At 55.5% G+C, this 25275-nt stretch overlaps 9 protein-coding genes across 9 annotated transcripts; 5 read left to right on the plus strand and 4 right to left on the minus strand.

Moving 5' to 3' along the window:
• Window positions 1–298: 298 nt before the first annotated feature.
• LY79DRAFT_290355 (uncharacterized protein) lies at window positions 299–1934 on the minus strand. The gene has a single exon (XM_060552202.1). The coding sequence runs from the start codon at window positions 1446–1448 to the stop codon at window positions 360–362; it is 1089 nt and encodes a 362-aa protein (XP_060411902.1). The 5' UTR covers window positions 1449–1934; the 3' UTR covers window positions 299–359.
• Window positions 1935–6097: 4163 nt separating this feature from the next.
• Window positions 6098–7400, plus strand: LY79DRAFT_560183 (mitochondrial ribosomal protein subunit L20-domain-containing protein). The gene has a single exon (XM_060558310.1). The coding sequence runs from the start codon at window positions 6430–6432 to the stop codon at window positions 7075–7077; it is 648 nt and encodes a 215-aa protein (XP_060411903.1). The 5' UTR covers window positions 6098–6429; the 3' UTR covers window positions 7078–7400.
• Window positions 7401–7766: 366 nt separating this feature from the next.
• Window positions 7767–9291, minus strand: LY79DRAFT_671444 (uncharacterized protein; the record flags this gene model as incomplete). Its single annotated transcript, XM_060563913.1, has 4 exons — window positions 7767–8244; window positions 8307–8539; window positions 8734–8986; window positions 9056–9291. The coding sequence occupies 4 exons, from the start codon at window positions 9289–9291 to the stop codon at window positions 7767–7769; spliced, it is 1200 nt and encodes a 399-aa protein (XP_060411904.1).
• Window positions 9292–11033: 1742 nt separating this feature from the next.
• Window positions 11034–12300, plus strand: LY79DRAFT_290504 (uncharacterized protein). The gene has a single exon (XM_060552203.1). The coding sequence runs from the start codon at window positions 11395–11397 to the stop codon at window positions 12103–12105; it is 711 nt and encodes a 236-aa protein (XP_060411905.1). The 5' UTR covers window positions 11034–11394; the 3' UTR covers window positions 12106–12300.
• Window positions 12301–14401: 2101 nt separating this feature from the next.
• LY79DRAFT_660866 (uncharacterized protein) lies at window positions 14402–15172 on the plus strand (the record flags this gene model as incomplete). The annotated part of the gene is made up of 2 exons (XM_060562780.1): window positions 14402–14925; window positions 15057–15172. Exons 1-2 carry the CDS (start codon window positions 14496–14498, stop codon window positions 15170–15172), a joined length of 546 nt encoding a protein of 181 aa, XP_060411906.1. The 5' UTR covers window positions 14402–14495.
• Window positions 15173–16131: 959 nt separating this feature from the next.
• On the plus strand, window positions 16132–17820 carry LY79DRAFT_581464 (uncharacterized protein; the record flags this gene model as incomplete). The annotated part of the gene is made up of 1 exon (XM_060560193.1): window positions 16132–17820. The coding sequence occupies one exon, from the start codon at window positions 16132–16134 to the stop codon at window positions 17818–17820; it is 1689 nt and encodes a 562-aa protein (XP_060411907.1).
• A 621-nt stretch (window positions 17821–18441) lies between these two features.
• LY79DRAFT_591868 (uncharacterized protein) lies at window positions 18442–18744 on the minus strand (the record flags this gene model as incomplete). Its single annotated transcript, XM_060561344.1, has 1 exon — window positions 18442–18744. One exon carries the CDS (start codon window positions 18742–18744, stop codon window positions 18442–18444), a length of 303 nt encoding a protein of 100 aa, XP_060411908.1.
• Window positions 18745–20377: 1633 nt separating this feature from the next.
• LY79DRAFT_591869 (uncharacterized protein) lies at window positions 20378–20946 on the minus strand (the record flags this gene model as incomplete). Its single annotated transcript, XM_060561345.1, has 2 exons — window positions 20378–20439; window positions 20463–20946. The coding sequence occupies 2 exons, from the start codon at window positions 20944–20946 to the stop codon at window positions 20378–20380; spliced, it is 546 nt and encodes a 181-aa protein (XP_060411909.1).
• Window positions 20947–23042: 2096 nt separating this feature from the next.
• LY79DRAFT_290592 (uncharacterized protein) lies at window positions 23043–24129 on the plus strand. The gene is made up of 2 exons (XM_060552204.1): window positions 23043–23457; window positions 23562–24129. Exons 1-2 carry the CDS (start codon window positions 23336–23338, stop codon window positions 23950–23952), a joined length of 513 nt encoding a protein of 170 aa, XP_060411910.1. The 5' UTR covers window positions 23043–23335; the 3' UTR covers window positions 23953–24129.
• The last annotated feature ends 1146 nt before the right edge of the window (window positions 24130–25275 follow it).

Below are 25275 nucleotides of genomic sequence, written 5' to 3' on the forward strand. Positions count from 1 at the left end.
ACCAACGCACCGCGCTTACACACGCACGCACACGCACGCACACACACATACGCACACACACCAGAGACCATTCGAATGAACATGGCATTCCATCTTTCTTTACCCCTTCAACTCCAAACCAATACTTGTAAACAAATGCAACAGTCTCCCTCCCTGATCCGAGAACCAGTCTGCAGAGGACTGCTCGGCCTTACTCAAACGCATTCCGAGGAGAATAAAATGTCATCCGTGAAATAAACCCGTGCGATAGAAACGTCCACTTTGGTATCAATGGTTCTCCGTTTGCCTCCGACTCCGTACCTGTATACTTATTTTCTTTTCTTTGGTTTTCCTTCGTTTTCTTGTTCGTCTGCAAGTTATCAACGCGAGGGTCCCTCAACCGGGCTTGTGGGGAAGCTGCGCACGCCGCTGAGATCCGAGCTTCCCGTGCGCCTCAGCGCCTGCGTCATCGTCTCAATGTTAAGATCGCCGCTCACGTTGAGATTGTGATGGGACGAAATGGGGCTGCCCAGAGATTTCCGGCCAGGGGACATTTCAAATCCCTTGACGGATGCTGGGTTGCTCGTCGGCGGCGAGGTGCCCAGGCCTTGCGATGACACGGGCGACCGGATGGGCGAGGGCGAGCGAGCATTGATGGACGAGAGAGATGTCAGACCAGCAACGTGCGCCGAGTCCCGTGAGCCTCCTACGCCGGCGAGGCCGCCGTGCTCAGCTTGCACGACATCGGCGAAGGAGATGAAACTCAGTCTTCGGACGTCGGCGTTATCGAGCGAATTGAAATTGGATGCGTCGTCGCGGTCGGCAAATGCGCGGAGCTCGTCTGTCCAGGATGCCGACATGGAATCGGCGGCATGGGGCGTTCCACTTGAGCCAGTCACGGCAGCTGCGGCGGGTTGGTGCTGAGCATGGGTGATGATCTCGACGGAGTCCGGGTCGAGGTGGCTATCGGTGATGGCCTCGGATGACGCATCTAGGACGGGCGGAATGTGGTTTTCGGTTTGGATGTGCGACGGGATGGCAGGCGACTGAGGCTTGATTGACATGTTGTCGACATCTCGTTCAAAGATCTGAGAGCTTGCCGGCGAGATCATTCGCGGGGAGGCGGACATTCCGCGACCTGGCGACGCAGAGTGGTCGCCAACGTAGGGTGATGCCGCAGATCGAGCCGACGTTTGCGAGGGGTCTCGTGACAAGTAGGGGTTGCTGGTCACATTATTGGGTGCCGACTTGTTGGAGACGTTGGGCTCTTCCTTCTTTTTCCCCAGCCCGAACAGCCCGCGCATTTTGTTCTTCACATCTTTCTTACTGCCGTCCGTATCTGAAGTGCGATGACTCGAAGAGCGGGACGTCGCATCGCCGCCTAGTCTGTCGGCGCCGACGTGGACGGCAATGGAGGGGTTCATAGCCGTCTGGCCAGCGCTGATGGGTGCTGCCTGTGCTAGACTCATGGTGATACAGAGTTGTTTAGGTTGAGTGGTGTTTGTTGGGGTGTAAGGTGTGTAAGGTGTCTGCGCTAGTAGGTTTGCCGACAGCTTGGTGACTTTTTTTTCTTCGTTTCTTTCGGGTTGGGTGGGCTTGTTCTATCAAAGAAAAAAAAGATCAAGTTAATGAGATTGTCTCTCTTACAAGCAGGGACCCGGGCGTTGACGTTATGTTTTGTAGACCCAAGAGGGAGAGGGGGAAGGACGCAAAAGGAACGAGTTTTGGGAAAGCAGGTGGTGGGGGGGGGGACAATAGATTGGCTTGGTGGCCCTGTGACCCTGATTGACGTCGATTCCCGCGATTCGCCCTTTTTGGGGGGAGGGGGTCACTGCAAGGGAAGGGGAAAGTGGAATGAGGGGGGGGGGAGGGGGGTGTGCAAGTTCCGTGGTTGTCACAGGCGAAGGGCGGACATCAGCAGCAGCAACGCCAGCTGTGCCACCCCCAACTCCGAATCAAAGGTTGGCCTGGTGAACATAGGGTGGGATGTGCGTTTGGGCGGGATAACAATATCGAGATGTACATACCGGGAGGGGTTCGAAACCGACCGTTGGTTTAGCCTCGCTGGAAACAGAGGGAAGAGCCAGGAATGGGCACAATTTTTTTACTGATTTTTTCCCTCTTCTTTCCCCTGCGTATGGAAAATGCTCGGCGGAGGAGTTGGGAATGAGACTAGCCGTTGTGTTGCGTTGTGTTGCGTTGGGCGTGGTGAAATGGGACGATTTACACGGAATGGCGTTTCTCGTTTTCTGCTGTCGGCTACTAACAAGGTTCGCGAGTCTTCGCCCTTCTGACTACCAACGGACTTGGTATCTATTGTGGATGCTGTCTTCTTGTGTCGTTTTGCTGGAGTGACTCCTTTATTTTGTCTTTTCCTCCGAGGCCGAAGGGTAGGTATCTGCCGCAGCAGGCGTAGTAGCCAGTCAGTCGTCGTCGAAAAATGGCGCCCGATCCAGACCACCCCCAGAAAGAGAGACAGAAGTCAACAGCCGCGAGCAACAGGTCGGGTCCCCTGATTGACGAGCGAATCTGGAGACAGTGTGACGCAGCGGCCGAGGGCGTCTGTCTGGTAAGCAGGTTGGGAGCCCTGTTCAGGTGTGCTGATCTGCAAGAGAGGCAGAAGAGGCGGGACCGGGGTTCGCTGCGTGTCCTGTTCAACTTTGGTGGTTGGAGATGGATGAGTTCGCTTGGGTCATGGATGGCTGGCCCGGTTGTTCGGTGGAGTACCTCTCCCTCTCCCTGGGTGGATGGATGTACGAGTACCCGTGGATGCAATGCGCCCAAGGTCACGGGTGTCGTTGGGCTTTCCCTGTGAGTTCGCAGTGTGGTCGGCGAGAGCTATGATAGGAGGCGTGGGAGGACAAAGTACAGACTCGCAGAAGTCTTCTAGACCACCTAGGTAGGTATGATGATTGCGGAAGGGAAGAGGCTCAGGAGAAAGGAGATGGAGTCGGAAGAGGAACAACGGCCCATCTATCTAAGTAGATATTTATCTTATTCCGGAGATTAGGAGGTGAGCAGCGAGTTCTTCTTTTCCTCTTTTTTTTTTTTTTTTTTTTCCTCTCTTATAATTTATTTAGTCTTCGGCCGTTCGTCCTCGCACAGGTTCCTTCTGCAAGCCAAAACTAAACTGCCACTAAGGGCAAAATCATCCGCCGGTCACCCGTCAACAACGCCCTGGCAGCTTGTGAGAAAGGGGGCGCCAGTCAGTCACGTCCGGTCCCCCCTCGTATCGCGTAGTTGTTTACACGTACAGGATCGGCAGAGTTCGTGCAGTGACGTGATAACTACCGCACGAAGGAGGAAAGGAAGGAGGCAGTGACATGCTGCGTGCAACCTCTCCATCCATCACCTCCCTACTTACAAACAAACACAAACACAGACACTCAATTACACTTCTGCCCAACTATCTACAGTACGGACAATCGGCACCACTAACCCTCTAGTGATGCACAGCCGCTCTTCGCCGGACCTGACTACCCCCCTCTCTCCCGTTGTCGCGTGTCGCGTATCCATGAATGAAACGATGATGAAAACAGCTAGCTACTCCGTCCGAAAGTAAGGTATTTTTGAGCCCGAATCTCGTTAACGCTGTTCAAACCAATCACCCGTCCGTATCGCCACTCCGTCATCTTTCTATCCAATCTTTGGGCCTCCCCGCTAGCATCCGCAGCCTCTGATGGCTTCAGTCTTTTTTATTCTCTCTTCCCCTCCCTCCCTGTCTCCTTTCTAACCTTTTCTTCTTTGCGCCTGGCGTCAGGGGGGAAACAACGACGACGACGACGACAACAACATGGCCTCGCGCCCTGTGGCGTGAGTCGGGTCCAAACGTTACGTGGGCTGATTTCGATTGACCATCCACCGCAATCTGTTTGGAACGCGTCCTTCTCCCCTTCTCGGACCCTTTCTTTCTTTTTCTGCCCAGTCTTACACATGCGTTGCTCGTTTTCCGAGTTTCTCATTGATTCCCTTCCACTATAGCTAATTTCCTTTCTGCCTTGAGCTCAGCTCTTGGGCATTTCCGTCGTCGTACAAATCCGGGCTTTTTCACTGGCCAGTTGAGCACAGCTTTAGCTTGGCCCACCACAATGCCATTCTCGACCCTGGACCCCTTTTCTTTTCTTTTCTTTATTTCGCAATGCAGGCACTGAAGTGGAATGTCTTGGACCCAAAAATATCCGCGGGGGATTGTTTCGTCGTCCTCCTCGGGTCCTTTGTTTGTTTGTATTCGCAACCGCTTCTCGACCCTTCTCCGGTCCCGCAATGCTCTATCCCAGATCTTTGACTCGCGCACCCCTCAAGCGGCAAATGCCCCGTCATGGATGAAGACCATCCCAGGGATGCCCACCGTCTGAAGTAAAGACGTAACGTGACTACCCCCGGTAACAGCCATCAAACCCCAGAAATCCATTCGCCGTCTCTCAACTTCTCATGCCCCGAGCCCGGGGCATTGAATGGAACATGACCGAACAAACATCGCAGAAGGGGGTATAGGGATAGTCCCCTTCAGACGGAGAAGGCCGTGAGTGCATGTCAGGAAGTTGACGGCGTTAGACGAATCACATCTTGGTTGCGTGCCAAACATCGACTCTGCCAACACTGCTGTTCCCTGTTTCCGCGCCCCTTCTTCCCAGATCCCTTCCCACATGGTTCCTCTCGGACGTCTCTCTATCTCTGCGCTCCACACCTTCATCGCTTCTCCTCCCTATCAGCCTTGATCTCCGCCGCGTTCCCCTCTACATTGGCATTTCCCTACAGGTCTGGCCTCGAGGGAAAAGCCCCAGTCACCAAGCTGGCCGCGAGAGCCCGCGAATGTGTCCGCCTGGGAAACAGCGGTCATGACCAAGGGCTGCCCCTCCCTCCGCCTCGTCTTCGGCTTACCGCCTAGGAGCGAACTCGATCAAAGCGATAGTACCCTCCTACGGGTCTATGCATGTGTGTACTGTCGATGGCAAGGCAGGGCACGAATCCCTGTGTCAATCGCTGAGGTGGTCCCTCTTTCCAGCCTCGCTTTTCCAGGAAACCGGGGCCCCTGTGCGAAAAGCATACGCACGTCACTCGGCACTCGCATGAACAACACCAATGCAGAGAACTGCCAGCGGGAAACCCTTTCAAAGCACAGCGACTACGTAGCCAAGGCGGTCCCGCTCGTGATCCCGTGAGATAACTCTCCTAGATGCCTCGGCCAAGCCACCTCCAAGGGGGGCGCAGAAGAAGGGAAGAGAAAGCCTCAAAGCTTAAAAAGAAGAAGAGGGAGAGAAAGAAAGAAAAAAAGACGCATTCCCAACCAAACGGAGATCTGACACCGTGCCTGACGGCGGCGGTCAGAAAGCCTCAAGTGACAGACACGAAGTCAAATCGGCTGCAAGATCCGACCTTCGTTTTCTCCGCACTTTCTCGCTATTAGCCTTTTCTTTTTTTTTTTTTTTTTTTTGTACAACCGCCGGGTGCCACGACACGAAGAAAGTGATCAGGTGTGTTGGCTGCGAGCTGGCTGCGAAGACGTCACATAGGCGAACGAACGGCGCAACCTTGGTCAAACTTGAGTCTACAGACAAGCTGATATTGTCCCCCCCCTGTCAACCCGAGAGTACCGTGCACGATAACAGCGATAAACCTCATCCTAAAGGCTGCAGGTTCAAATCCAGTTCAAATCCAGTTTTCTTAGATTTTTTTAATTCCAAAACGGCTCCGCCGGGGAGGGTTGGAATGGTCTAACCCACCCTGCTTCCTACGCTGCGCTCCGGGTCGGGATGGGCCAAGACCATCCCTTTTGCCTCTAGAGATAGTTGTGTTATCACTAAATCCACTGTCTGCTGAGCTTTATTGCTGTTATTGTGCACGGTACTCTCGGGTTGACAGGGGGGGGACAATATCAGCTTGTCTGATCACTCGTCAAACTTTGGATCAAGTCGCCTGGGAGCATCGATTCCCCGAGCCAATCACGTGCTTCATCATGTGATCTAGCTTATGCTTCTTAGCTAATCATACATCGCCTCGGGTTTCGACAAATGAGAAGAGTAGAATAATAGAGCTGCCTGTCTGTATTACTTAAGCAATTCCTTCCTTTCGGGACAGCTTGTTCCACAATCTTACCTAAGCCAAATTACCATCGCGCTTTCGAAAAACTTCAGATCGTCACCTCAGGGTCCCCGTGAAGAGCCAGCTAGCACGCGACACCCGACTCACGCGCCTCGCCCGTCCGAGCATCACGCCTCCCTTACTCCTGCCGTCGTCTTCTCCACCATCTCCCTCTGAAGCGACGCTGGCCGTGCCTCTGTCCAATCGGTCACAATCGCAGTCGCCCAGCGTGTCCCCCCTTGGCTTCTAAAACGACCAACAACCCTCAGGAGGCTCTCGAGCTCGACGAATCCACAGTCCATCCCCGACTTCCCTCCAATTCCATCCCCACGACCTCCTCCCTTACGAACCCCCCGAAAAAAAAAAACCATGGAGGCCAGGACGTTAACTAGACCGGCCACCACGCTGGCGGCCCTCCTCCGCCAGCAGACCGCCGCCGTCTCCGCTCCCCCCCGGCGAGGCCACAAGACCTTCTCCCGCACGAAGCGCTCCCTCAACATCCCTCCCCACCCCGACTTCCTCCCCGCGGCCCCGGCCGCCGGCGACACAATCATCTACAACCCGCCCTCGGCCGCCCCCTCCGTCTACCACACCCCCTTCAAGTTCCTTCCGCCGTCCGACCCCCGCCGCCGCGCCAACCTCTCCTCCCTCTTCGCCAACTCCTCAGCGGCGACATCACAAACGACGCCGTCGTCGTCGGCCGCGAGGTCCCTCCCCCCGGCCCTTGACGTCCCTTCCCGCGGCCCCAAGCCGCGCTACCACCTCTCCCGCGAGGACGTCGCCGAGATCCGCCGCCTCCGCGCCGAGGACCCGGGCTTCTGGAGCGTCACCGCCCTCGCCCGCAAGTTCGACTGCTCCGAGACCTTTATTACCATCTGCACCCCCGCGCCCCGCGAGCACAAGGAGCGCCTCGAGCGCAAGCTCGAAGGCGTCAAGAGCCGCTGGGGTGCCATCCGCACCAAGGCCCGCGAGGACCGCGCCCGCCGCAAGGAGATGCTCTTCCGCGGCGAGCTTTAAAGGCGAGGGGAGAGGAAGGGATGAGACGGAACGGGGCCTTGGGCACGTCACGAATATAGGCCGTCTTGAAGAAAGAGATGACCCAAGATGCAAACATCAAGGTATGCCGCCAAATCGGAGAAAGGTGTCTAAGTATGTACCAATACGGGACGAAAAAGGGGAGAGAGAGGTATGGCACTTCCACTGTTTGTACCATCACATCGCAATGAGTATCAAAAAAGGGGGGGGTCGAGGTACTGTAGGATAGAAGCAGGGCATTTGCGGGTTGCCGATGTGACTGAAACCCCACCCAAACATCTGTACAATGAGTAAAAGCTATAGAAACTCGTGTATAATTTTCCCATGTCGACTTCGCCGCGTCGTCATATACACTGAAATGCTCGTCTTCGTGGATGGGCCCCCTGACTGGGACGGCCGATGGCGCCTACGCTTTCACAGATATGCTCCCTCCAACAGAATACTGGCTGTTCCGGGCATCCCCCCCCCCCCCCCACAGGCTGTTCATTTCGAGGCACTTTGCCTCGGACCGATTCCTCATTTTGGCTATCCTCGTGCCCCTGATCCCACTGTCCATCCCTGACGCCGTATAGGAGGAGTTCCATAACAGCATTACTACCTCTCTCATACCTAACTGTCATAGAAAATGAAAGTCAAAACATTACAATGAAAGTATATCGTTTATCCAACTGTCAAAGTTGGCTCATCTTAATACCAACCTTTGCCAAATCGGCTTCACCAGGAATCACTCTGTAGCACCAGCCGCACCAGCTCCTCCTGGTGCCTTTGACCTCCCTCGCGAGGATTTTGTGCTGGCTTTTCTCGTCGTCCCACTCGGGCACGCAAGCGCCGACCCTCACCATTCTGATGAGTTTGGTCTTGACACAGCCACCGATGCCCTCGATCTCGTGCCTCTCATACCCAGGGCCGAGCTGAGGACTCGGCGTCCGTTCGTACCGCACCGTATCCAGATGCACCTGGTCCGTGGCCGTCCATAGGTTCGCGCCGCTGACAGCTGCATCCTCGGCGTCACAGTCGGTCTCGTTCTCGCGTTCTTTTGCTCCGGCGCAGGCGCTCTCGCGGCCACAAATTACACCGCGGTCACCCTCACCGATGCCCGTTCCCAGGCCGCCAAGCACTTCGCCGTAGTGGGCTCGCCACTTCCAGACGCTGAACAAAAGCTGTCAGTGTATCGAGCTTTGTGTGTCAAGTTCGAAGGGCCGGATTCATACCGCTGATAGTCGTGATCGGCACCGCGCATGCTCCGCCCACAAGGCTGGCAAAGCCAGACGCCGTCGATTTCGCACCGGCAAATCTCCCGTCTCACCGCGTCGTCCACGAGAGACGTGTCGGGTTCCAGTGCGTCGTTGACAAGTGTCGCGATGGGAGCCTTGGTGCATGGATTACACAACCTGCGATGTCGCTCCCGAAGGGCGTTGTGGGCTGGAGGCTTGATAGCGCAATTCTGTTGCCAGTGTCAGCGATCAACTGTGCTCGGTCATCTCCATCATCGTTCCCCCGGCCATTGCCTAAAACCCTTGGTCTCCGCTCTCGCGACTATGAGGGGGACCTCGCGGAAGAAAGGCCCAAGGGCATGTGGCTCGGCATAGGACAGCATACCCTGCACACAACGGTCCTGCACCTTCGACACTCCGTTACCAGGTCCCGGGCACAGCTGCCGCTCTTGCCGTTGTAGTTCCGGCCGTCTTCCATATAATACCAATTGCCTGCCCTTGCGCGAAAGCGGAAGGTGGACTCTGGGTCGACAGGTACGTCCTCATTGGAACAGTGCAGCGTCGAGGATAGAAGGATGGAGCGGTACTGCAGCAAGCCACGGCGGACCTGACGCGAGGTGCGGGCTAGGCTGTCGAGGGTGTTGAGGTCGATGTGTTTAGCAATGGACATGACGATACTGTATAAGGATTCGACGTCAGCCACGGTGGCAATGGGCAACACGTAGCAATGTGTACGGTAAGCTTACGGATAGCAGCCAAAAGCCTCGGTAGCAGCACTCCGAAATGTCGGCGTTGGCTCTGGTGCGGGAACGGACGCCACTGATACAAGCGGAGCGCTCGCCGGCTTCTCGAGCTCACGACCAAGCTCACGACTGCTTGGTTCCAGTGAATCAGTCGCGACCGCGGCAGCAGCTGCCAGGCGACGCGCCTCGAGCACATGAAGGGGCTCCATGTCCTCATCGAGATCAACAAAGACAACCATGGCGGACAAGCGGCGGCAGGATCAGGGAAGCTAATTGAAGATTTGGAACGGACAAGCAATGGGCGAGAGCTTGCTCTGCTGCCGATCTCCTCTCGGTCCCTGGACACCGAGCCGAGCTTCAGCTGTGAGTAAGGATTGACGGGCGGGGTGGGGTTCGAGATTCCCCCCGATGCCGCAGCTTCTCTGATTCCCCGCTGGGTCAGGTAGATGACGCAAGGCAGATCTCAGGAGATGCTGTGGAGAAACAAAGCAGGAAAAGAGAAGAGTGAGTAAAATGTGAAAACAATACGTTGCGGACACAACACTAGAAGAGAGGGGTTTCAACCTCCGAGTCCATCGCAAGTTGGCGATGTTGAGCTGAGAGCACCGCGATAATAGGTAGGTAGGTAGGTGAGTGATGGAAGTGTGATGTGGGGTTGGGAAGACGAGAGAATCGCTGACCGGTTGGAGAGGCCCAGGCCAGAGATTAGATCAGCTCGAGGAGGAGAGAGCGTCAGAGAACACAGTTACCTACCCAAGCGCACAGTGAGGGAAGGCATCAAGATCTCGGACGAGAGATGAAAGAGAGAAACGCCCAAGCTAGCTTCTCGGCACGATAGGCCGGCCAGAAACAACGGAAGACAAACCCCCCCCCCCCCCAAGATCGTGTACCGTCGTGCTGCCACCCCGATCAAAAGATACACATGCACTCTCCGCGGCCTACATGCCTTGGTTGCACTTGGGGATGGCGGCATTCGCTCGTGGCGCTCTTAGCGCCAGCATAGTCACTAGCGCACGCGCTGTAGTACTGATCACCGGGGTGGTCCAGCGCTCTCCCTGTTCTGATGGGGGGTCTTCACACTGTGCTGGCAGGGAAAGCACTTGCGTCGCTCTGGGGTGGGCAGTACCCCGAATTCCGGAGACGGCCAGACGGGATACCCCACACCGCACGACCGACCGCCGAGGCGTCTTCGGCGATGACGAGACATCCGTCTCTTTTTGCATCATATTCCTGATTCTCCGACCGGCTTGGCATGCTGTTTCCCAATATGAATAATTACTCCGCTTACCAACACAGTCCTTCTCGTCGGATCAACTCTGTTCTTGACGCCTTTCGTATTTTGACCGTTCTGCCGAGAGACATCGGACTCGGCCCGGGTTCTGGCGTCGACTTTTTTTTTCCTTTCCCCGGAATTTCGGGCCTTTGAGCCTGCACCGGCCCGGTGGGGCTACTCCCGCTGCAACATACATGATCTACCTCCGTCGGCTGACAGAGATGGGTAGAAAAACATTGGCTCTCATCTCTTGGAGAGAGAAGACACTTCTAACTCGAAAGTCTTTGCGGTAAATTGCCCTTCATTTCTGGGTGCCGTTCAACCCTCTGTCGAATACTAATACTGCTATGGCTGGCTAGCAAGATTGACATTGTTGGAAATCTAAAAAGCCATCGACTGCTGGTGTAACCCTAGCCGTCATACGGAGTCGCTGAAGCAGTTTAAGATGGGGTGGTCTGTCAAATCATCTTCTAATTGAGGCCTACTCAAGCTTTGTGGTTTCGTCATGTCAGAAGCGGCATGTGTTGTGTTCCGCGCCCTTATATCCGACCGGAGTGGTCTGTTCACGTTACGATGATCCCATGGAGGCAGACCTTACAAACGTCGGTAAACCAAACAAAGCCTGAACCTACTGTTCTCCCGTCATGGTCACAGCTCAGCTGGCATCAAGGGTGCCACCAGGTTTGATTTTGCATGCATGGTCTACGGCGTACGTCATCGATGCCGACTCCCGAGTCTGTCTCTAGAGCACAACAACCTTGTTTGGACATATCTCCATGCGATGTAGCAAAATGCCGACGTCAAACCTGTCACCTACTCCCAGGTAGAATCTGCCTGCCGAGCTCACAGCATAGTTAGTGAAGCCCAAGTCCCTGGCAAGCCCAGCGGTAGGTTCGCCACCAGCAGTCTTGGTGTTTGCCCAAGTCCTCCCAGGCTTGCTCGTCCGGCTCCTCCTTGGAATCTAGTATTCACCGCGGGAAAACCTTGACGGTAACTTCCCGGGTTATCTCTGGCTCACCTGCCATCACCTGACAGAAAGCCAACGCTGCAAGGATGATTCCTGGGAAACATGCCGACGAGCTCGGGGGTCAGATCGTCGTTAAGAATCATAAACCGCTTAGCTGATACCACATGGGGGGGGTTGGGGTTAAGAGGGGGGGAAAATCTTTTCTCATTGAGGCTCTTACAGATCCGGACAAAAAGAATCGAACACCCGGTTTGCGGGGGCCCGAGGACTCGGCGTCTCAGTCGACGGCCCTCGGGGGGGCCTAATGCACAACACAAGGTGAAACCACTCACCCTGCTTATCGAGATATCGGGTAATCAAAAGACAAGGGCACAGATTTTTAACCGTAGTGTATACTACGGAGTACGTTCCGCTTATGAAGTAAGGAGTGGGGTTGGGAAAACCACATGGTTCACACAGGGGCTTATGTCGAGAAACAGCTTGGAACATGTCCAACATCGCTTGGTTTCGACTCAGATGGTTTGCTGGCTCGGAACCCCTGAAACGTCCACACCAAAACGCCGCCCAAGCAGAACAAGTTTTTATACAGAAATCGGCCATGTCAATTACGATGCGAAGAAGAAGAAGAAGAAGAAGAAGAAGAATAACGATAATACCGTAGCCGAGATACTGCAACGTGATTCGGACTCGTGGAAATCTTGGTCGCACCCCGAAGCTTCTCCCCTTACCAAGAGAGTGTGTTTCTGGCCCCGGCGCATCTTTTTAGCGGCCAAGTCGCAGATAATCAATGGGTTTTTCGCGGGCGTGTCATGACGGGCTGGCGAACACTTACTCGGCGAGTCTTCAGACGCCTCAGTGCCATTACCCGCCCCGGTTCCTCTGCCCGACCTGCCGCTTGATCGGACGCTCGGCGGCTACGAGAAAGGCAACCACTCGACAGTCCGACCGACCGAGACTCACAGCATCGCGGCTGCAACGATGGCCAAGGAGATAGATGCAGGGGCTTGGCCTGCCGGAAGAAAAGAAAAAAAGGAAAGAAAGAAAGAAAAGCCGTTAATGTCAAAAGAGGTCACTTGAAACTCGGATGGCGGTTAGGCACGCAGGCCTGATTTGTCACGGCAAAAAATCGCTGGTGATGTGGAGCACCCGTATGGAAAGCCGGGAGGGGCAAAGGCGATGCAACGGAAGCCGCCTAAGTTCTTCTAGATCAAAAAAGACGGGGGGGGGGAGGCCCTCCACGCAGGCAAAGAATGTGCGCGGCAGGCCGGCCCAGATTTGATCGCCAGAGGGCGCAGCACGCATCCCAGCTCTTGCGTCAATGCCGAAGCTCGACGGTCACAACCCGATGGCACGCCGGATGGATCTGCGGAACCGAAGCGACGGCCTCGCACCAGGCTGATGATGGCTGAGCGCCGCATCTTTGGTTCTAGACGCATCTCGTGCTGCCATATCCAACAGTGGCAGTCGCACGAGGGCCGAACTACCGTTTTCGAAGAGGGCAGTACGCAGAGAGAGACCTTGGAGGCTAGCGTTATACCAAGACCGAGTCACGCCGTTTTAGTCTAACAGGCGACTCTGCCGGGACTGCCAGGTTCAGATGAAGCAAAGTTTGTCTGAAGGTTCTGCTGTGGTTCATCTCAGCTAAGTTGACAGCCTTCTTCCTTGATGTCGTCTAGCCTAGTGGCAGCGACAGAGCGGTCTCGTCCCTTGTTGGCAGATTTTCCTAACGGCGCAAGGGAGGGGGGGAAGAGCTGATGCTCGGAGCTCCCGTTGGCCAAGGGCGATCTCCAACGGTCAAGTACATAGCAACGCCTAAAAAACCCTCACGGCGATTCACCATCGGCCCGCCGTGTTAGCAAGTGGCCAAGAAACCGTTGCCCAAGGTCCCACATCGTGAAAGCCGAAAAGCAGTCGACATTGGCAAGTGAAGTGGTTGCCCATTCCGGGATGATGCTACATGGATGAAGTCTCACACAAATTCCACTATACCCCTATGTACGCAACCTCAAACGGCCAACCGTTTAAACATGGGTAGAGGGGCAGCTGTCGAAACCAAAAGGGGGTGCAGAGAGACAGTGATACATACACGTACCCGTAGAGAGAGAGAGAGAGAGGGAGAAGGGTGAGGGTCGGGGCACCTACGATCTCCCGCATGGGTCGCACACGCCAGACCTTATTCTCGGGTTTAGCCTATCGCGGAGCTCAGAACGGCGGGCATCAGGGTGATCAGCGAGAACCTTGACGGCGGCGGGCATTAAAAGTTACAGTAACGAATCTCCGATAGACGTCGTGGATTGATAAGATGGCTCTCCGACAGCGGTAGCAAATGCAACTGTTCTGCTATTCATCTGTTGGACACAAGCTAGGCTTCGCTTTTGGTTCGATGCAATATTTGCCCCTCTTCTCCCTCCCCGGTTACGCTCTCGGGAAAACTCTCGACGTGGAGAATAACAGCGAGGAAGGGAATAGCTGGCGACCCAGTGCCCACTGTCGTCCAAAGTCTGCGCGGAAGACGACAACTGCAATTAGCCTCGATGAAAAGTAGCGCAAAGGGTGGGGAGGGGTCCAAGGTCCAGGGCGTGTCGGGCGTGTCGGGCAACATGACATCATCAGATGGGCATTGGTGTATGTCTAAATCCCGTGAAGGACCGAAAAGGACTGCTGGACGAGGAGAGGAGAGGGCAGATGGCGTTCATGTGTCAGCAAAGGCCACCCACCACACCACGTGTGATCTGAAAGCGGTTTCGGTCGAATACTCGGGAACGAAAAGGGGAAGCGCGATGGAAGTTGATTGGACAGTGGAGAACACCAAGAGTCCAGAAGCCCTTTAAGTGTGGTGGTCGTTTTCTCTTAATATCAGGGAAGCCACAGTCAGGGGAACTGTGAAGAGGCTCGACTTCCTCTTTCGGCAATCAGCTGAAACAGGAACAGCCGGGTAGGTACGAGGGAGGGGTTGGAGGGGAAAGAACCTCAACCTACCTACCTACCTACCTACCTACCTACCTGTATGTGCCTCCCTAGGTACCCAACCATGAGGTGGTGGGGGGGAAAGTGCGCGGGAATCTTCAAACGAATCAAGTGGGGTCTTAGCCGCAACGTTATATTACTACGTACGTACGGCAACATGCGCAAGATCCCCCGATCTCCCCTCCCTGATGGGCAGGCAGCGTCCGATGGATCCGCAATCCCCCCCGGCGTAAATCATGCACCGTCCCTTCCCGGTAACCCTGGAAGGCATGGGCAGAATCCCGACACCGACTTCATCGCTCAGTCCTGTTCAACGTCCCCCCTTAGTCTGGGCACTCAAAGTGAACCTCACTTCCTCCACAGGCCTGCACCCCCTCGGTTTGGAGGGCCCTGATACCGACCGCATCTCCTGTCCTAGCCTGCCTGCTCCCTGCAGCAGGTTTTTCTTCTTCATCAAGCTTGATGCTGTTATGCTTTATTGGTGCAGAACATCGGACGCCAAGCGGCTCCCTCTGAGCCAGCCCCCTTCCCCTGTGACCGGTGCAAAGAAGTCTTTGAACAGGCATCGCTCCCTGAGCCCGTCCACCGTTTGCTCCCATTTGTGCAGTCCTTCGAACCAGGGGGAGGTTGTCACTGGCCTGTCCGGACGTTCAGGAGCTCAAGAAAGTATCGTTTGGTGGGTCTGAAAGAGACATTTCGGAAAAACACAAGACGGCAGACGGCAGGATAGACAACAGATGACCTGCAGATCGTGGTGACATGACAGAGAGATCAGTTGAAGGTGAACTTTGCTGTAGGCCGCAACGAGACCATCATCTCGTCCTTCTCATCATCTTCCTTCATTCCCCTCGACGGTTGGATCAACAAGCCTCCTGCAGTACCTGCGTCGGCAGATGTCGTTGCATCCTCGTAAACCACATCCAACCCTCATTCCATAAACTTGGTTACTGAGCTCCGCTTTCTCGTCACTACCTCTGGAAAAAGGAGGCGCCCGCATTATGTCACGGTGTGATATAGGTGTGCCCCCCTCGGAGGAAGCATCCCATTACGCCGTCTCCTCCGTTCCTGAGTCCACAGACATCAACGCCTAACCCTCACCCATCCCCTCCATCCTTCCCACGTCCCCTGTCGTGCCGGCAGGGGGAATAACACAGCCTGCCAAAAGTCGGCCCCTCGGGAAACACGCTCTCGTGGATGATGCCGCCCTCGCCGCTAGTCATCTTCCGCGAGAATACTCTGTTCGCCCCTCTGGTCAGCATTTCCTCCTCCTCCGCTGCCTCCACCCTGCGACCCCCCCTCTCTTGGAATTGTAAACACCAAACGACGGTCAAGCTCGTTCCCCTACCTTGGCCCCGCAGCCAGACCGCTTGTTGACCCAACGTCTCACGACGATCGTACCCAGGCGATGGCGAAGCAGCATCACTGGGAGGGGGGGGGGGGATGAGACTAAGTGGCTTAGAGATGTGGTACCCGATCTGTCAAGTCGAAGGGCTAGGGTCTGGTTCGAGGACTATCCTCCTGTCCATCGGTCAGATGAGGACGAGGAAACGCGTTTAAAAGATGCTCTTGTTTCCCGTCTCTGGTCCAGTCCTTGTTCTTGCCACAACAGCTTCTTTGGTCTGACATTCTTTGGCATCCATCTCCGGCCAAGTTTCTCCTTCTTTCTTCTATTCGCCTCTTCCTAGAGGATCCTGTCATTTTCTTCTCGGTGCTAGTCGCCCACTCCCTCGAAGGGCCTTGCTTTCTGTTTCTTCCTCTTGATATAAACGACTTGGACGGCGCCCCCCCCCACTCCCTCCCCTTCCTAGCTTTCTCTTCTTTCGTCAAGCTCGTCTTCGCATAACTATGGCGAAAACACCGACATCCTTCAACATGTTGTTCAAATCCGTTCTCCTCTTCACTCTCCTCGCCGAGCTTGGTCTCGCGCATCAGGCGCAGCGCCTTGGATACTTGCCCCAGCACCAGGTCAAGCGTCAGAATGTTGCCCCGTCGCCCATCCTCTCCAGAATCAGCATCCCGCCTCCTCTGTCGACTGGCGCTGGTGTCAACGTTCCCGCCGGGCCCGCCCCGCCGGGGACCACGGGCAGATTCCTCAACACCACGCGCCCTGCTGCAGCTCCATCTCCCCCGCCGCCGAGCTCTGCCGCCGCAGCTCTCCCCCCAGCAGCGAGCTCTGCCGCTGCTGCCGCTCCTCCCCAAATGTCGACCCTGACGGAGGTCACCACCGTCACCTCGCTCCTGTCCAACAACGTCACCACCACCCAGGTCGTCACGACAGAACGCACCGTCACCGCCGCTGCCCCCATCATCATGCAGCCGCAGATCATCATCATCTCCCAGGTCACCTTCTTCAACTTCAACTCCGCCCTCGGCGGCGCATGTCCCCCTGTCCGGCAGGGCCAGCAGGGCGGCTTCATCGTCGCCGGCCAACAATTCCAGCAGTTCCAGTCCGCCTGCAGCGCTGCCTGTGGCATACAGCTCTCTCAGTGCCAGAGCATCACCGGACAGGGTTTCCAGCTCTCCCAGTGCCAGTCCCAGCACGTCGCTTGCCAGAACGCCGCAAAGACCGCTACCGTCACTGTCACCGTCCCCACGACCGTCACCCAGACCGTGGTCCTGCCCAACGGCCAGGCCACTGGCGCCGCTGGTGGTGTTGCTTCTGGCGTTGCCGAGGCGGGCGGCTCCGTCATCGCCACCACCACCCTCCCTGCTGGCGCCGGCGTGTCCGTCGGAACCGGAGGCGTCTCGATTGTCACCGTCACCGCCGCCCCCGCGGCTCCTCCTTCCCAGCCTGCCGCCCCTCAGACCAGCGTCTTGACCACCACCATTGTAGCCAACCCTGACCAGCCCAACGCCACCCCCGTGGTGTCTGTCATCACTGTCACCGAGAACGCTGGCGCCGCGCCGTCCATGCCTGCCGGAGGCAATGCTCCCATGCCTGTCGTCACTTCCGCTGTTGTTTCGACCCTCCCTGCTGTGGGCGGCTTGCCTCCCGTCGTCTCCACGATCTACGTCACCAAGACCGCCGAGGCTGCTGCCCCTCCCCCTCCTCCCGCTCAGCCCCCCAAACCCGAGGCGCCCAAGCCCGAGGCGCCCAAGCCCGAGGCACCCAAGCCCGAGGCGCCCAAGCCCGAGGCACCCAAGCCCGAGGCGCCCAAGCCCGAGGGCCCAGCCCCTCCCGTCGTGACCACCATCTACGTCACGGCCCAGCCTCCCGCAGCCACCGCCGCTCCCCCGCGCGTCATCACCGTCACCGTCGGCACCCTTACCGGCGTCGTGACCGTCTCCGACGAAGCCCAGAGCACCGCTTCCGCCACGACCATGGCACCGGCCCTCCCCAGTCCTGGGGCCGAGGGCGGCGAAGGCGGCCAGAACTGCCTTCCCGTCACTGTTACCCAAAGCTGCGTCCCAGTTACTGTCACCCAGACCGTCTCCTCGTGCCCCGCGCCCACCGGCGAGCTCAAAAAGGCCAAGGAGGCTTTCAAGAAGCACGGGCACACACAAGAACCCGACGTGGCCTACCGCCCCCGCAACTTCGGCCGCGCCCTTGGCTCATGGTAAGACGGCTTTGGAGCGGAAGGGAGCGGAGGCGCAGTAGCAGACGAAAGAAGAGCTCGAACACAAGTTCAGCCTCCGGTACTCTTGCTGTCCGCTCTCCTACCTACCTTGCTGCAAAGACATCATGCCATGTCAGTCATACACACAGAACGTTGACCCCAGAACGACTACCACCAACAAACAAACAAAAAAAAGGGGAGAAAAGAAAAAGCATAAAAAATACCCTCATTTGACATCTTTTTGTTTGGGAAAGGCAAAAAGATTTATTTGCACATGATACAAACGAAATTTGATCACCCCCGGAGCAGGCAGCTGTGCTGGGTTCTGACGTGGCTGGAGCATCAGAAAACGAAACATGAACCCTTTGGACAGGATGGACGGCAAAGGGGAAGGGGCTCTCGGAGCATTGTACTTTTAGGGGGATTTGCGGTCTTTTCCTCTCCTCCTGGCACACTGTGCGTGTTTTTTTGTTCTTGTTTCTAGCATAGATGGGACAAGGTCCCCCAACAGCGGTAGATATCCCATGAATGTTGAAATGATGCCAGGAAAAGCGTACATGAGTGCCCGCCCCGTGCTTTGGTATCCGGTGAATGTTCTTACAAGATTTAGTAGGCTTCCAAGTACTTATTCATCTGAACCCCCCTCGATGGGATCACCGTCATGGTCCGGCACTCGGCGGATATCGGCTCTCCCGTCCTTCGCCTTCTTTTTCCTTGACCTTCTTCTCGGCCTGACGCTCTTGCTAGCTTCGTTGTGAACACTCAGGGGCACGATAGGGCCTACGTCTTGCGCGAACGAACTAGCCAGTCGGCCAATGAACGTCTTTGGTCGTACAAACTGGAAAGAATGACCCGGCACTTCTCCCACTTCCGACTCGGGCGGGTGCGCCGCTGTAGACGCAGAGTCCAATGCTGGTGTTGATGACATGTCAGCCATGTAATAACCTGGCTGTACCCCCTGAGTAATTGATCCAGAAACTTCCACAATGGTGGACTCTATGTCTGTGTGAGCATCCACATGATTGTATGTCTCCAGAAGAGCGTCCGTGGAGTCTTCGAAGGCTTTCATGGATGTATGACCAAGCCCGAATCCAGAAGAACTTCTTGAATGAGGTGAAGGAATGATGTTATCCTCCTCGGTTTCATGGTTGGACGTTGCATAGGTAGCTGCGACTGTTGTGGCATGGTCAACGCTGGGTGGTCCTAGAATTTGAGAGCAACTGTTGGCAGAGCTACTTGATGGCCGTAGATCTCGAGCTGCTTCTTTTCTTGCTTCTTGAAACGCGATTTCTTGGACTTCATAACCACCGTCGCCAAATATGAAGTTGATCCACTCTGCATCCGCTCCGATCCGCATTGGTTCTGGTACTGGTGTGTTTCGACCTACGCCGATCTCTAGAGATTGCAACGATAAACTGGGATTCTCAAGCATTCCCGTCTTGCCAGCAGTGCATTCATCTCGCTCGTGCTGGTCGAGATTTCGTTCTCCAGGGATGTCCGAGGCCATCGATGACGAAGGGTATTGGATCATGGTATCTACCATGTTTCCCGCAAGCACCTCTTCGGTCATGCATGTTATTCCTTGGATATGACCGATATCTTCGTTAAGGTCACTTGAGGCTGGGCGGTCTAAGGAAAGAGAAATGTTGGTTGGCGAGAGTGGCGAGGAGAACCTTATCGTGGGAACAGTGTCTTCCAACGGGTTTCTGCCGTCATCAGTTTCGTCAGAAGATCCAACATGGCACCTTCGCAAGCCTACTTGCACAACCTTATTGAAGCTAGGACTGTTTTGTAGATCTGAGAGAGAGTTACTTTGAGTGTCTTCAGGACTTGACTCCTGGATTGGTGGGAAGCTAGGGACTGGAAAGTTGCTGACTCCAGGACTGATATCTTCAGCTGCGGTAATCCCGTTGTAATCTATGTTATCAGGGGTTTCTGCGCGGTCGCCGGAAGATGAAAACATGCCATGCCAACGTTCGTTCTCACTCATCTCTGAGGAGGGGACGGCGGCAAGGGGGTTATGACTAACTTCGGCGATGGTGCTTCCGAATGCATCCGATTCGGGGGTTCCCAACTTCTGTGCCGAAACAAGCTGACTGAGTCGTTGAGGAACCGGGTGGTGAACGACGGAAGAAGATGATTGAACAACCAAATGTTGGCCTGCTCGTTGCACATGTTCAGGCCTGGTCCGTCGGCCATATGAAGCGGATGATGACACAGATATTGCAATATTCCCGGGGGCCGCACCGTCTCTTCCAAGGCGAATCTCCCGCAAACGCTTTGTCCCATGACCTGCCACTTCTCTGTGGTCATGGCTTTCTGGAGATGCGTGGTGCTGCGAAAGTGTCCGAGATGAGAAACTCTGGAAGTAGCCCGACTGATGATAGTTGTTTGATTTGGAGATAGTTCGAAGAGACCTTTTGTTCCTGTTCTTCTCTGTGTTTGAGGTCTCGCTACCGAGCCGAATATCTTCGCTGCCAATCATGATTCTGACTTCTCTGTCTCCATCCTGAGTGCTGCTGTAACTGGTGGCGGGTCTCCTCAATGCATCATTGTTGTGCCTAATCTTCTGAACGAAAGGAGCGGGCTGCCCAGTCATATGTTTCTTGCGAAAGCCCCAGATCTGATTTCCAGTCAAGTTATTACGGGCCGAGAAATGGAAGGGTATTGGTTTTGGGACGTTGATGCCGGCCCAGTCAGCCTTTTGTAACAACCGCCGTCTCTTCACATCCAACGCTTCTTCATCGCCCACAATGTGCCTTCGCTTGGCGCTCGTATGCATCGATCCGTGAGGTTTGGGAAAACCACGACCATCCATGGATGGTTTGACCTCCTGCTGACGCTGGTGGAGCGAATGGCCGACATGGCGTTCTCCATTATCTCCATGCGGGCTCTGTCGGTGCTGAAAATGCGGCGAGCTCTCCATCAAAGTCCTTGACGGCTGTTTACCAGGACGCACCGTAGGCGATTCGGGCCGTCGAGGAAGAATTGAGATAGAGGCAAGATCCGGCTTCGAGGTGACCCGAAACCCTGCTCGAGCCTTTGCAAAGTACTGCCTCTGCTTCGCGAGCTCCGGATTCCAGCCTCTTCCTCGCGAATGACGAGCCAAAGCCCCTTCGGTCCAGTTCATGGCGCAGACATAAAGGGGTGCTGGTGTTGGTGGGCACCAAAACAGCCAGGAACCGGGCTACTGATTGATTCAGAAGTGATGCAGCGCAGCGGTGACGAAAGACAGAGGTATACTTTCAGTCTGCGAAATTCGTTCGAGATCACTTTCAGACTCTCAGATACGTCCAGAGAAGTCCTTTGTACGCAGCAAACGTCAGGCTGGTGCAGTTTCCCAACCCATCTATCGTTACGGTTTCCCCAACCGATCAGAAGTCATGTGATGCTTAGCCAGGAATTTACAGTCCTGTCCCTTTCGGGAAGGAAGAGATCTTGGATTGGGAAAGATGCACTTGCTGCCTCAAACCGCCATCAGCCAACTCGGTTCTCTATACAGTGCGGTTTCATATGTTACCATCGTCCACGCACTGTCAAAGACAGCCTCCTCAAGACAGCCTCCTCCTTTCAGCTGGACTCGGGGCGGCGCATCTTGTTGGTGGATGCAGAACCCGCCTTGCCTCGCGCACATCCATTGTGCGCTCGCGCTGTGACACATCAAAGCCTTACCCTGGGAGTCTTTGAACAGCCTCTCTCCCGTCTCATCTCACATTTGCCCAACGCTTGGTCCCGGAACGAAGCTCCGATGATAACCACATGCCCCCGTCGGCCGAACACGAGCCTGACTCAACCCGCTTCGTGATGTCGACTGCGCCCTGCTGTGGGCTTGTGTCACGCCCGCCGCCTTGGCATATCGGCACTGCTAAGGCCTTTCGGCCTCTCCATGTGGCGCTTGCCGCACACCGAGACGCCTACCCGCTGAGGGGGCCCCGAGATCCAGCTATAGATCACAACAGAGGGACTCCATGATCCGAGTCCAAATTCGGTATCTCCACGTTCGAGTCGAGACCACTGCCGGTCGATACTCGTCGCGGCCGTCGTCACGGAAGCCGTCTTGCCTTCTCCGGTGCTGGTCCCCGAGTCGGCTTTTGCAGACCTCCTGAAACAAATTACTTTCAGACCACAATGATGATGGATGTCGCCGCTCTTCTAGGCGCTCTTCTGGGTCATCGATCCCCGATTGGAGCCCTGGCATGTCTAGCCCAGGTGCCCCGGGCAGTGTTCAGCCAGGTCCCATTCGTGGCGGATGGTAGCCGACCAATCAGAGAATAACTATGTGTCAACGCCAACCACTCAGCGACGAGACAATGGTCGTTGATCAAAGCTCGGACGATGGCAAATGATGACTTTTCGCATGCCCTCGAAGAGCTAAAGGAAAAGGAGAGAAAGAGCGACGATGGCAGCCGACAGTTCCGTTGTTGAAAGCGACAGAGATACTCGGTAGAGATGGGTCTGTTCGATGAGTTGCCGGTGTGGGATTTACGGATATCGCACGTCGTCGGGGTTCGCAAAAGCCAAGAGCGGTGGTGCCGTCCGTGTCTGCGCTTGCCGGCCGTTGCCGCTGTGCTGCTGCTTGCCCGGTCTCGGCGGCCTGTTCGTCAAGCCGGTTCTGCAGAGTCCTGGTCACCGTCAACTCAGCGAGAGAACACACCCAGTCCACATTCCACCCGATTCTACCTTTTCCCCCCATCCCCGCCGGTCCGGCGACCAAGCCCAGTAGCTATGGCTGCTCCATCCACATTTTCCAGAACCCAACTTTGCAGCACTAGCCATCGGGTTGGATCCAAACGGTTTGTTTCTGCCATGGACGGGGTGCTTTTCACTGCATCTCATGCTCGCAGCGACCCCATGTCATTGCCTACCGCTGCTCTCCACCAAGTAAGCTTGTCAGCTGCCACATGCTTCACCGAGGCCAACGACACCTCGTGAAGCCTTGCATCGTTGCAGGTGAACAGGAGTTGCGAATGACAAGAGATGGAAATGTGCTTAGCAGTCAAGGGCGTCACGGGTGACCAGGTCCTCTTGAGCGATTAATGCCCGTCTTTAAGGAGACGACAGAATCGACACAGCTCTTGAGAGAATTCAATTATTCTGCAGAAGGGCTCTGACCAATCACCGCCCAGCGATAAGCCAGCAATGAGAAATGCCCACTAGCGCCCCACATTTGATGGTTTGGAGGCACCCGGGATGGAGGTCTCCTGAAGGTCACATCTGGAGAACAGGTTCCATAATGGAATCATCAAAGTTTTACCTGAGCTCACTCTAGAAGCGGCAATGGCAAGCGGCCATCCCAGAATATAGCCTGAATCGCCCACGGCCGACGAGTGATATTTGAGATGTTGGGACGGTATTGTTGGGAGTAATCAGCTCAGTTTTGATACGCCGCCGTATCGGAGCAAAATGTTCTGTGTTCGATATGACCAACTGGACAGCATCCTACTCCTTGAACGCAATGTTGTTATCGAGCAGCATTTCTCCTTGACGGCCCCCTCGATAGCCTCCAGCCTTGTTTGTGCATGTTGCAGTCTCCAAGACGTTTGGGCTGCATATCAACCAGATATTCACTCAAGTCTCGCAGGACGGGGTCACGGCAGGCCATGCGGACTGGCCCTCTTTCAGGAGAGAGGGGTCCTTTGATGTACAAGGTGGCTTCCTGACGCAAAATCTTGGGGTGGGGAGTTCGCTGACGAATAGACCATTGAATACTGGCCGGAAGGACGAGCTCGGCTAACGATCCCGAAGGTTTGGGAAAGCCGTCATCGGAGAGATCGGGAGGTGTTGTAAACTCGAGGTTGCTAACAGGATACCGACAAGAGTTCATCGGATCGTACCGCATTGGCTACTCACCTCAACTCTCGGAGGGCATCTGGACCGCAACATGGCCTCCCCCACCTTTTGCCCCTCGCTGCCGCGCGATAGCCTCGAAGTGGAATCTGTGACGACGTTGCCTGGGTTCAGTCCAAATCGGGAGTCACCCAGGACAGATCCATACAGAGAGGTACAGATACCTCAAGAGAGGGAACCCCAGTCGCCAGTTGACCCCACCAAGGGGTTACAGACACACACGGGAACGAGAGAAACTTGCCAGATATCACTGAGGATGGCCGACATATGCCTGCTGAGAGGCGGCTAATGTTTTATGGGAAGGCCATATGCACGAACCAGACGGTGTTGGTTCCGAGGGAGGAGAAGAAGACGAAGAAGGATACGACTCCTGAAGGATGGTTATCTTTCCTGTGCCGCGCTCAAGCATATTAATGGCAAGGTTTGGAGATTGAGGAGTTGAGGAAAACCAACGCATGCGTGTTGCTGTTTGCGACGGGCTACGCCTGCGGGACGATAAAAGACTGTCGCTGTGTCGCTTTTGTGTGATCTTGTGTGATCTAGGGTCTTCTGGAGAAGAGAAATGACAAGGTGACGAGGGTTAGAGATTGAACGGTCCCCCCCAGCAAGAAACCGGCTCCAGGAATATGCAGGTTGTCGCAATATGACCTTGCGATCGTCGGCGTGGAACCAAGTTGCAGGCGACGCGGTCTTCTCTCCCTTCCTCCCCTCCCCTCTCAATGCATTCTGGACCGCCAGTCGTCAGTTATTACCAATGAGCGCTGCACTTTCGAGGCCTGAAAGCTCCAGGGCGCTTCCTTTGGCAAGTGGTCTGAATGGGAGGTGGTCGCCGAGTCCAGGAAGATACCCGTCATGCTTCTGGCCCGGGCGCTGGACGGCTGCCACAGCCACCACCAGCAATTGCTACAGGCATTGGCTTCCCAACAATAACCCCGATACCGACAACGGCGGCGAGGGCGAAGGCGAGAGAGAGGGCGAAAGGCTTGGTGTGCATGCACACGAGCATTTCCAAGGATAGAAACAGAGGAGGACGTGGGGTGTGCGCTTGGTAAATCATGCATCGGTACGTACCCCGCGCTGTTGCACGGGTGGACGGCTACCGGTATGGGCGAGAGTCACTTTTAGGCTTTGAGTACCTAGTCCCTAGTGTAGGATTGACTGCGTACGAATACCTACCCTAAACTGGTTAGGTACGATGGTGTATGTGTACCGCGCGCTCTTTGTCTTTCACCTCTCTTTTGGCAAACTTTTTCCATGGGCTCGCTGCTATTCACTATGATGAATGGGGTTGGGAGGTGGAAATTCCAATGCAGCTACTTGCAGGCACATGTTGTACTGGCTGCCTCCGGTGACATATGACTGGTTCCAAGCTGGGCCTCTGGGCGTACATGGAGGCCATCGTCACACGTTTTTTTCTTTCTTTCTCCCTCTTGTGACTTTGCTACTTATCAGCCCCGGGGACTAGGGTTGACAGAACAAAATCATCCAAGTGGGAGCGCAAGAGGAGATCCTGGGGGGTCAGTTACGGAGAAGAGGGAGTTGACGATGCCTCTAGAGGCGAATGGTCCGGCCGTCACATTTCCGTTGGACTACCGGAACCCAGGAAACCGCG

This window comes from Colletotrichum navitas, assembly GCF_030913465.1.
Source record: "Colletotrichum navitas strain CBS 125086 chromosome Unknown LY79scaffold_50, whole genome shotgun sequence".
Lineage (NCBI taxonomy): Eukaryota > Fungi > Ascomycota > Sordariomycetes > Glomerellales > Glomerellaceae > Colletotrichum > Colletotrichum navitas.